This window comes from Drosophila mojavensis, unplaced genomic scaffold (genome assembly GCF_018153725.1).
Source record: "Drosophila mojavensis isolate 15081-1352.22 unplaced genomic scaffold, ASM1815372v1 contig_36, whole genome shotgun sequence".
NCBI classification, from domain to species: Eukaryota; Metazoa; Arthropoda; class Insecta; order Diptera; family Drosophilidae; genus Drosophila; species Drosophila mojavensis.
This window is the reverse complement of record NW_025318858.1, coordinates 19,866,010-19,878,453: the sequence shown is the minus strand read 5'-3', so window position 1 is coordinate 19,878,453 and position 12,444 is coordinate 19,866,010. Positions and strand designations below refer to the sequence as shown.

General features: G+C 37.2%; 1 protein-coding gene across 1 annotated transcript; it reads right to left on the bottom strand.

Annotated features, from left to right (window-relative positions):
- Positions 1–2,882: 2,882 nt before the first annotated feature.
- On the bottom strand, positions 2,883–4,190 carry LOC6577370 (pancreatic triacylglycerol lipase). The gene is made up of 4 exons (XM_002003301.4): positions 4,081–4,190; positions 3,900–4,011; positions 3,279–3,841; positions 2,883–3,215 (listed from the first exon to the last, which is right to left on the bottom strand). The coding sequence occupies exons 1-4, from the start codon at positions 4,103–4,105 to the stop codon at positions 2,902–2,904; spliced, it is 1,014 nt and encodes a 337-aa protein (XP_002003337.2). The 5' UTR covers positions 4,106–4,190; the 3' UTR covers positions 2,883–2,901.
- Between the last annotated feature and the right edge of the window lie 8,254 nt (positions 4,191–12,444).

Genomic DNA, 12,444 nt, shown 5'->3' with positions numbered 1-12,444 from the left:
ACTCGAATTTTGTTATTGTTGTTGTTGCTGTTGTTGTTATTGCCAGACACTCCACATATACACATTGTTGGTGAAAAGCAGCCAAGACTCACAGGCCACGACTCTGGCTGTGACTGACCAGCGCTGATTGGAGTTTCATTACCAGAGCCACAGCCGCGCTGGAGAAATGCGTCTACCCGCTGTCCCGCTGTCCCGCTCTTCCACTGTCCCTGCGCCTCCTGCTCTACCGATATGCTGTCTGCAGTGATATAAATCAAATGTCTTGAAACAATACATCAAGTGAAGGCGCTAGCCAAGACGTCGCGGCGTCGGCATCCACTCTGAGTGCATCTCGCTCGCTAATGGCCTTTGGCTACGTCGGCTGCTGCCGCTGCCGCTGCTGCTGCTGCGGCGGCGAGTGCTGCTGATTCGTTTGTTGTTGTTATTATTGTCTTTCGAGTGGCTGGAACAAATGTCAATGGTATTGACATTTTCGTTACGTTTGCTCAACCGATTCCAAATCTTCAAATTGACATGAGAAACTTTTGAAATCACGTTGCATTTGGCTATGCCAGATTTAGATGCGGCTAGCTACATTTCTCCACACACAAATGGGAGAAGGGCATACACACTCATACACACTCACACTCACACACACACTTTTACTCTATTTATTTTTTGGAACGGGTCTTTCGCTTTGACATTTGTAAACACTTCCGCGTGCTCTCTTTAATTCATCTGATTGTTTTTGTTGTTTTTTGTCTTTCGCCTGTAATTGATGGCTCCACATTGTGATTGGAGCTGATCTCTATACATGTGTGTGTGCGTGTGTTTTTGTGCATTTTCTGTTACATTTAACGAGAGCTATTAGCGGCTGTAGTTTGTGTTGTTTGTTCAAGTCGATCGCAATTTGTTATCTGCGCCAATTAGCCATCTGTTTCTCGCATTTAATCAGCTCTGGCATGGCTCACATCTGAAGAATGACTTAATTATTGAAACACTTATTTAATAATGTTGTTCATTTCGATTGGCTTTAATTGCATAAGTCTGACGGATGGATTGAATTGATATTGAATTAATATTGGTTTTGTATCCGTAATTAATAAGTTTTAATTAGAAATGTACTTCTATACATACATATTATATATACATAATATTATTCCAAATGTTTATTTTTATATGAATTATTTATATTGGTCTTCATACGTCTATTTTGTATAATTTTATATATAATTTTATATATATTATTTATATAATTTTATATATAATTACTTATATTCATGTAACAAGTAAGCTTTATTTAATCTTGTTTTTTTTTTTTTTTTTTTTTTTTTTTTTTTTTTTTTTTTTTTTTTTTTTTAATGTAATTCTCCTTATTTTTACTAAGTACCACTAAACTATTTTTTACTCAGAGATTCCATATATAAGCTCATAATTTATAATGGCTTGAATTTGCTAAAATGCACGTTCAGAATTAAAATCCAGTCTAAGTTTAAAATCCATTTTTTTAGCCAACGTCACCCGCCGCCCGCCTCCTGTGGAGTCTGGTGTAAATTAACTCACTCGCTGACAACAGCTGATGTCCCCCTTGCATCATCTATCTTCGGTGTCTGACAACAACCTACGACAACTGTAATTACATTAATCCATTGGCACGCTTCGTCGGCTCTCGCTTAGCTATTCCGTCTTCCTCTCTGTCGGTCGCACCGCCCGCCCGCTTGCCCGCTCATCCGCTCATCCGCTGCGCCATGAATATCAAATAACCAATCAACGCATAAAAAATTTTTCGCACTAATCCAAATGCAAAATAAAAAGAGTGTAAAAATAAATGAAGACAGGCAAATCAATCAATGAATCGCAGCCCAGGACAAGGACGCACAGCAGCAGCAGCAGCAGCACCAATAGCAACATCAACAGCGACCCAAATCAATCAAAGTTTTTGTGTGCGCTCAACAATATTTTAAACTTTTTTAGCCGCTGTTGACTTAAGCCACGTGTAAGTTGCCATGTTTGTCATGCCGCACAATGAGGCTCACGTACACACGCACTCACACACACACACACACAAAAGGTGACAACAACACAAACAACAACGGGAAGATCAACAATATTCATAACCAGCTCAATCGAACCCATCTCAGCTGCCAGACAATGGCTCTAAATAAACTCAACCCTCGGCTGGCATATTCGCATGTCTCCGTTCGCCTCTTGCTATCTCTTTCTATTTTCGCCAGCTCACAATTTGGTACAAATTATGCAAATGCTCTGGTTTCTTATCAGCAAATTAGCAACAGCCGGCAGGCGCTGCCAGACCACGATTGATTATCCCAAATGCAAATTGAAGCTGCAAAAAGAGCCAAAAATGGAAATCTGAAAAAAAAAAAAAAAAACAACTGAAATCTGAATACATTTTTATTTGCGTCGGATCATTTATCAAGCATGGCAACAACTTGCAGCGCTTTGGCAAATCACATAGAATGATGATTAATTTGCACGTGATTTGAGCCAGAGCCGGCGGGATTAACAGCAGCAGCCGCAGCCGGAGAAGTCCACTGTCCAGTGTGCACTCTCTAGCGGCTACTGTCTGCTAATGTTTGCATAAATGTTTGAGCTGTTGAGTCAACACGGAGAGGAAGCAACTGCAGCTCTATATGAATGGCGGGCTAGGGGAGCGATGTCGAAGCCGACGCGTCGCAATAATTAATGATGATATGAAGGTATCGCAGTCATGCGATATTAGCATGATAAATGAGCTGATGACCAGCTGACCAAATGACCGGCTGACCAGCTAACTGGATCCTTATCCAAACTCCAGATGCATTTGCTAATAAAAATTGTGAAATCTTCAACACATTCGTAGCTTGAAAAATTGATAGAGATAATAAATAAATCAAGGAAACGAATACGAAGCACTTTTATTTATTAATTGGGTTGTTTGAGCAGCATCGAAACGAAAGCATCGCCTAAAAATGTTTTGCCAGTCAAATTGCGATCCAGGTTGGAGAAATCTTTGCCGTTGGAGTAGGGCGCCTCATTTCTGGTTTGTAAATAGTAAGAGCCACGAGCCGTGGGCCGTGCATTGTAGCCAAGTCGCTCAATGTTCGCGCTGGGCTGGCACTCATACTTCATGTAGCTTATCATATTCTTACAATAGAAGCCATAGAAGCCAACGGGCGAGGTAATTGACTCCGCATAGTAGTCCGCCGCACGTTTGTGATAGCATTGATAGGTGGTCACTGTAAGCACAGAGCGATTGAGTCAATTGTAAAACATCTACCACTAAAATTTCTACTACTAACTTTGGGATATGTCTCCACAACCGGGCTGCGATATGCCCGAGTTGGGATAAAAGTCCACGTGCCCAAGGGGCCTCAATATGCCATGGAAAAACACGTCCGAATGAATCACATCCACAAAGGCGGCATCGCTTTTGTCCAAGCGGGCCTGAATATCGTCGGTGAGATACAGCGGCTTGGCGGGATCTAGCGCTGATATGCGGTTCACTCGTTTGTTCAGCTTTTGCAGCATTTTCGCCGCAAATCCAGCCACATGGGCACCGATGCCAAATCCAATCAGATGCGCTTTTGACAAATCCGCACCGGCACTAGCCAAAAGGTAAGCCAAACAGCGACCCACAATGCGTGAGTTGTGCACAGCTTCACTATAGCAGGGATCGACAACTAGATTCGTATATTCCAAGGAGAGTACGTCAACGTTCTTGTTGCGTATCAATAACGGTAGCAATTGCCTATTCGGTGACGCGGTCCGAGAACCAGCGTATCCATGTATCAGAACATGCAGTTGTCTCCCAGGTAGGAATCTGTCACTTTCGGTAAACCTAGCGCCTTCGGGATTGTCATGTCTGTAAAGAGTCTCAGATCAGATCAGATCTGAAAAGAAATTCCCCACAACACGCTTACGTATGCAGCCAGAAGGTAATATTCCAATTGGGACACTCGTCACTCTTCAGTGCAAAACAATTTGTCGGGAGCAATAAGATGTTAGCAGAAGCCAGCTCCAAGCCAATGCATCCTGTTGGGAGTATATTTAAAAACATTTGAATATATTTTACCTCTACATATATGATTATCCTTCAAGTACCCAGTATTAATATAAGATTCAACATTTTACTGCATTGCCTCAGTCCACCAAGCTAACGACTGAAAGTATTAACTTGATATTTTGACTTTTTCAACATTTATCGTCGCAATTAATTAGCATGACTTATAGAATTTGTTGAGCTATTTATATACAGATATTTTAAAATATATATTCGCTACACAAATGCGTATTATATTTCATTTGAAAGTTAGCTATACAAGTCAAATGAATCAGTTTGTTCTCTTTCAATATAAATAAATAAATCGTAAATATTATATATATCAAATTATAGCCAACCATTAAAGCGAGGCTAATCATCTTCTATAAACACATTACTAACATTACTTAAGTCAGTAAAAAAATAAATAAATAAAATAATAATAATAATAATAATTTTAGTTATCAATACCAATAAAGTTCTTTATGATTTTCTTTGTATATTCCCATTAACATTAATCATTAATTATAATCTCTTTTAACAATTCCATTTCCATACCCTTCGATTGACTGCGAATCCAATAACATTATTAGAGTGCTAAATATATATATGTATATTAACCTCTACCCAGCCAAGAGTCTTAGCGGCCAGTGCCTTACCTATAATTTATTTTAATTTTAATTATTTTTAATTATAGCTCTGTATTATAAATAAAATAACCCAGTGAAAAGCCCAGTGGTGTTGTTATTATGCAACTATTTTTCTTGATTAATAAATAAATTAGTAGAAAGTAAATATACCATGAACTCAAGCTTTACACATGAATAAAATGTATTTTGCATACTGAAGTCAGCTCTAACGATGTTTGACACACTAGTCTGATTCGCATACTCGTGTTAATCTACACCTCCAGCATTATTTTAGTTCACAACGCTTTTAAAGAAAGTTGTGTTTAACATAAGTATACGGCAATATGACATGCAATTTACAATAGTTTTTTAATTACTATTTAGCTCATTTGTATTACAATTGTTGCGTTGCTCTTGGAAAACAGGAAATTAGGTAATTTAAAAAAAACTCATAGCAAGAGATTTTCTCACTCGCTTTAACGCATCTTCCCCTTGATTTCACACAATACTTTAAAGTACTTTCACTGTGAAGGTCACGCCATAAACTTGGCAACTTGACCTAATTCCGCTGAGAGCTGTTTGCAGCATTCTGCGGCCGCAGCTGCTTAGAGTCCCCAGTGGCTGATTATGTGCTTTTGCACCTTAATGTGACCACATTTTGGACACTCACTCATTCCGTCATTCCCTCACTCAAGCACTCGATACCTGTCAAACACACACACACACAGACTCCTGCCACATTGCAAGGCTCCTCACGTGCCACGCTGATGGGAACGTCGTTCATTGAATTACGCACAAGTTGGCAAGCGCCACGGACATAACTTTTTACTGCAGCCCAGTGAAGTTTTTGAAACGATGGCGTTTGATAAGTGGCTGACAGGATATGTTGGGACAGACAGACAGACAGGCAGAGAGCAGATGGACAGAGAAACGGATGCTTGACTCTTAAGCAATGCTGCAAATTGCCAGCAGCTCTCCAGGGACAACTTTTTGGGTTGCGCTAGTAATGGACTTTATTGATAGGGTTGCCAACAGATTACACTTGGAACATTTAGAAGAAAATTTTATATATTTTGATTTTTTTTTTTTTTTTATTAATATTTACGTTTATGAATGACAATCGTAAATATCGCCTGTAGATTACGCTAAATACATAATACATTAAAAAATAAAATTAGGCCTTTACAAAGAAAAGAAAATATATTGGCCGAAAGCAGAAACAGTTGTCTTATATTTATTTTACTAAAATCTGGCCAGGAGAACAAATTATAAAATAAACTGACAATTCGCTAGACATTTTTGTAAAATTTATAATAATAAAATAAAATTGTAAAATATTCGAAAAATACCGAAATAAGTATATAAACTATATTTTGTGCAAGTGAAAAATATATAAACTTCGATTATAAAATAAATAAATAAATACAAAATTTATTACAATTAAAAATAAACAAGCTTCTAAAAATTATTTAACTATAAAAATTAAAAGAAATTTTAGCAATAATGAGTAAATATTCTTAAAAAAAACAAAAATTAAATTATACTGTATAACAATCAATATGTATATAGAATTTTTAGTCTTGATACAAGGTTTATATTCATGTTTTAATAAATTACTTGAACAATTCTACACCAATACAAAATACGTTCTTCAAGTGTAGAGTCCTTGGTAAGCAGCCGCCGACTCATGCTCAGCCACCTGTTGAAAACTTTGGCAGCTCTGCTGGCGCGCAGATATGAAGCAGGGCTTATGTGGCGAGCCTTTGGTTTTCAGCTAAGAGTTTGAGTAATTGCCACGTACGCGGCGGGTGTTTAACTTTTAATTGAATTTGATCGAACGCATGTGATAAAATTAATTGAAGAGGCTCACTGAAAACTCAGCTGAACGAACTGCAAGAACTAGGAGAAAACATAAAACGTGGTAGCAAAAGCTGCGCTGTGTCCACTTGACCGAAAGTTTTTAATTGACTTTTGAGCGTAAAATTTGAGCAGCACGTAAAAAAGGGGGACGAAAAGGGGCCGAGACAGGGGTCGCTGGCTAACAACTTTTTGGGGCACAGCGCATTGGTATATGTCAAGCGAAAATGGCAGAGAGAGTGAGCGAGATAGAGAGAGAACGGGAGCAGAGTCGTGGTCTCTGTTCGCCAGGTAATTGATGTTGCCAATTTGTGTTCCGTCCAAAAACTTTGTTGTGTAGTTTGCGGTGTTTCATTAGCGGTTTATGTTTTGCCAAACATCAAATGGCAAATGGCAACTGGCAGCCGCCATTTTTGTTGTTCTTGGTTAGCATGCATGAGCTTTAAGTATGGCTGCTGGCAGAGCTTCTGAGTTGCAGCTAATTTGATTTATGACTTATCAAACTGTTGAACTGGCGCTCATATTCGCCTTATATTCCCTGATAAATTGCGCAACAGGCAGCCCCAGCACTGTGAGTGCGACAGTAAGTGGGCAAATGCCCCTCTATATAAAACGGTAGCTCGTAAACCTCAACCGCAAGCTCGAGCAGCCTCAAAGTATGCTACGCAAATAGCTTCGGCAATTTATGCAAGAAACATTTTTGCCAGCTCAAGGCAAATTTCAGGTATTTCTATGAGTGCGCAAAACCTGAACAAACGACCTGACAAAACGGATATGGCCAATTTCAGCATTTTCATAATTTCCGCTCGAGTTTGTTTTGCTTGCGGTTAGAAGTATTTGGCAAAAGACGCCGACGCCGACGCCGCTGCTCGAGCTACCGAAAGTCTTGGCTAAAGTCTGCCGAGCTGCTTCCTTTTCCTGTTCCGCCGCAACATCGAAAGTAAAGCTCGTTTATTTACGGTTTAATAAGTCTCGGTTACTTTGCCATAAAGAAAAAAAAATAAAATAAAACAACTTACCACAAATAAAATATAAATATGAAGCCATGAACGTTAGAAAAACCTGCCTGAGACCTCTTCAGCTCCCACACGCTGCGCCCACACACACACGAGCCATATATCTAAGCCGTCTAATTCTGATTCGGGCTGCTGATGTTATGAGTCTTAAAGCTTAAACACATCAAAAATAAACATCATTATAATAAATTTAAAAAGAGCCTTCAGCTCGGATTACGGGCTTTTCTATGGCAACAGGAGCTGATTTCATCAAAGCAGCTGAAAACATCAAAGCAAATTGGGAGACAAACAAAAACACTTTCGTTCAATGTGTGAAGATGATACTCTTTTGAGCACACAGTAGCCTCAAATTCTTATCAGTTATATATTTTATAAAATATCAGATTCTGCAATTATGACTACATTTTTGGAGAAATACTTGGAAGTTATATATTCAATAAGAAAATAAAAAATTTGCAACAAAGTTGTAATATAAAATATCCTGAAAATTGAAAAAAAAAATTGAACAAATTTCTTGAATTTCAAATTAAGAGACGTTGTCTATATTTTTTTTTTTTTCATTTATTAACGCTCTTTTTACAATTTCTTTTGAATTTTATTTGTATTACTTTAAAGAATTTAATTCTTAAGGAATAAATATAAATATAAAATTTGTTTTAATTTTTTTTTTAATCTTTAAAATGCTGAAAAAAAATGCTGATGTAAATTATAAAAATTCATTTATTTAAGACAGTCAAGAAATATACATTTGATTCAATTTGAGTGCAAAATAATGATTGCCCGAGCACATTAATAAAAATCAGCAAAAATTGTCTTTGAGGCCGTAAAGAGGCTCTTTGAATGCATGGCACATTCAGTGCTCAAAATTTTGATGCTCCCTGCAAAGGTAGACCGCTCTATAGGTAGACGGGTAGACAGAGAGAAAGAGAGAGGGAGTGAGATATGTACATTCGTACAGAAGCCGCTCTGACATTAATGTATGCAAATGCGATGCCGTTCAGTTTACTTTGATTATGTTGTCTGGCTGTGTATTAATATTATCCTTTTTGGAGTAACTTTACACTGTGCACAGGATATGATTTGCATAGCTCAAATAATTTCGGATCGCAGGGGATTGGCATGTAAATTTTATTTCATTTCATTTCAGTTCTGGCTGTGTCTCCGTGTTGGCAAATGATTTCTCGATTTATGCGCATTCGCGTTGATTAATTATTGATTTCGAGATTTGATTGGACAAAAAATGATTAATGCTCCAGTTGAGGCGTCTCAAATTTCAATTTCAGAACAGCTGTAACATTAGGAGGATGTGCACCGCACCAACAAAGTGGGTGCTGCCCGGTTGACCGGCCTTTGAGGACACAAACCGCAACTAGTCAAAACTGGTTAATGGACCTTCGCGAAGCGGGGCGTGTGTGGACAGCATTAATAAGTTGGCAAAACTCGCTAAATGAGTACAAAATTGCGCGCAGGCGCAGAAAATTTAATTAAAACGAGAGCTGCGCACCGGCGCACCCCAAACAACCCCTGAAAATAAAAGAGTTGGCATCGCGTCAAAGAACTCCGACTGACAGGCCAACTGACGCAAGTTCATCAATTTCTGCCACTGCTGCTGCTGCTGCTGCTGCTGCTCCTGCTGCTGCTGCCAAATACAATTCACGCAATTAGACACACAAGCCGCATTAGCATGCCATAAGCAACACAATTGAATAAGAGATATATATACATATATATGTAGCTTTTTTTTTATTTTTAAATATTTTGTTCATTTTGTGTGAAGAGGGTAAGACACACGGAGACATGACTTGGAATTGCAGTTAGTACAAATGAAACCAATTTTTCATAAACTAAGTTAAGTATGTTCTTAATTTAAGATTCTTTATATTAGTATAACAGACAAAGAAGATAAGCGAGTTGAGTTTAAAAATATGATATCGAATCGTAGGGGATCGGCATGTAAATTTCATTTCATTTCATTTCGTTCCAATGCATTAAAATACTCCAAGGTATTAAAATTTATGATGTACATATTATATGTCTGTAATCTAAAAATAAAATTTATTTAAACAGTAAATTTGCGTCGTAATCGAATTTAAATGTTTTTTTTTTTTTTTTTTTTTTTTATCATATATATTAATCATATATTATATAAAATCTTGATTGACAGCTCTACTTAGCAAAATATTTCTAATTGGAATTAAAAACTTTCACACACTCTCAGCACTATCTAAGATTCCTGCTTCAATTAAGTCAAACGTTTCCTTACTCATGTTCGACAACATTTCTTTCATAATAAAACTACCACCAACAACATTCTTTCGATGAAGTTCTAATGGCTGGAATGTTGTCGAGGTCTTTGATGCAACTGCAACGCGTTGCAAGCACCTATCTCAAACCCCTTGAAACATGCTCGCTTGCAACTGCAACACATTGCACGTTACAACATTATTTTAGGGGTTGTTGATCTCACGAATTATGCCAAGACACGCATCTCGGAAAAACTAACCACAAACATTTTCAATTTCCAATGCATGCAATTTTCATGAGCCTAAAAAACGAGTTTTCCTCTTTTCTTTTGAGAGGACAATTAAGAAAACCAAGAGACGGCAGACAGACAAAACCAACAGCATCAAAATTCAAAAAACATTTTTTTTGTTTCTTGTATTTATTTATGCGCTTTATTTTCACTTGATTTAATTTTGACACGCACACTGAGCAATAGAAGAAAAGAAGAGAAATCTGTTTGCTAGACATTTGCATTTGATGTGCCAGTGTCAGAGTTCTGACAGCAAATATCCCAACCCAACCCAACACAACCCCAAACCGAAGGAAATTGCTGACCTATTTATGTAATTTTCTTGAGTTTTCACTTTGGCCATTGTCGTCGTCGTCGTCGCCTTTGGTATTGTTTGCATTCAACTGGAAGCACTTTATTCCGTTTCAGTTGTCAGCAGTGCAACGACTTTTCATTTATGAGTGAAAGAACTCCAGACAGCTGAATTATGATATATTTATGGTTTAGGGTTTAGTTGTACATTTTATTTTATTTTTTTTTATTTATTTATTTTTTTTTTCTTGGTTTGCCTATAGGTTTTTTATTGGTATTCAAAATTAAAATATTTCAAGGCATTTGAGATCATGTCATTTGAAACTAAATTGAGGTCTATTTGAGTTGTATTGTATTAGTGAGTACATATGACAAGCTAAAAATTTATAAAGTCCGCATCAGTTCAATTTAGTAATTATTATTATATACTTATATAAGATATACTATATAGTATAGTTCTATATTATAAAAACAAACATTCTTGAACTTGAACAAAAATATTTATTCATGATTATCTCATACTCCAAGCTAATCATCAATATATTTGATCTATATTGCTTTAAACCGCTAAAAAAAAAAAAAAAAAAAAAAAAAAAAAAAAATTTTAATAATAATAATTCAATAAAAACAATATATTTTGTTCGACTTTTTAGCGGAGTTCCAATCCCTTAAAAGCTACAGATATTAAATTGTGTATAAATTATCTTAGAAACTACACATAATAATCTAATTATACCTTAGGTTAATACAACTGCAAAATCCAATATCCCAAATCCAATTGTATATAGAAAAGCTATTGGATGTTAATGTACATCAGTATGATATTATGAAACATATATGTTCCTTCACTTCCTAAATTTTTCCAATTATTCATATAAAATTGTACATATCATAGATATACCTATTCAACAAATTATGACAACCTTCAATATTTCCGCTCTCACTCTCATCTGCTTCGCTATGAAGCATTCTACTATGAATAAAGTATTTCCTCTCCATATACATAATTGTAGTATTTTAGTTGCAGATTGAATACACAATCATCAATCTGGTTACTTTCACGAGTTCCATTTCGTATCTCATGCTACTGTCTCATCAATTGCGCCCTTAACAAACATAACTCAACCTCAATTTATAATGGACTTTCGCACTGCGCACGCTTCACAGTCCAGCGATTTGTCCAATTGGCAGCTCATAAACATTTCGATCCAGCATTTTAAAACACACACACACCTATACACACACTCATATGCTGTGCACAACAAAGAGAAAGGGCATCGCTAACAATTGCACGGGTTGCTAGTTTATGTGCCCCGGAGATTGTGCAAAAATATGAGCCCATTAAAAATAAATCATATGACAGCCCATGGCTGCAGCAGTGGCAGATCAGAGGCGCAACCCCCTAACCCTTCCGTGGTCCAGGTAAATGCCAGTCAAGTGTGCAAAAATGCATTAAACAACACGCGACTCTAAAATCTCTGCCTCACAAATTTCGACGCTGCCACTTGAGCGAAGGGGAAGAAGGCAAGTACTCTCCCTCACTCTCTCTCTCTCTCCCGCTCTCTCTGTTTGGCAATCCTTTGTTTTTGCTTAAAACCATTTATTAGCTCATATCGATAATAACGAGAGCGTCGCAGCAGCAGCAGCAGCCTTTGTTCGAGCTGCTGACTTTTTGTTATGCACTTCCGGCTTATGGATTTTAAAATTTTTTTTATATTTTTTACCAGAGTTTCAGGTTGAGCCGAGCTAAGAATTCGCAGCAGCAGCAACAGCAGCTGACCAAAAAGAGTTGGCATTAAATTGCGGCTAATTGTGAAGCGATAAAACAGAAATCGAAACCAGGCGCATAAATCTAACAAGTCAACTTCTCGGGGGCGTACGATCAGCTAGATCAGGTGTCTCCAGTGGGCGACACTTCACGCATATATTTTTCATAGAGCTGAGTTGTATCATGGTTCCGAGCAGGTTCGCTTTAACTAAACTTATGCAAACACAAGTGAGTGATATATTTTGACTAGTAATATAAATGGTTGATAATTAAGTGAATATCTAGTATTGAACTCGAACTATTGAGCTAATTAAACTAGTTCGTAGCTTAAA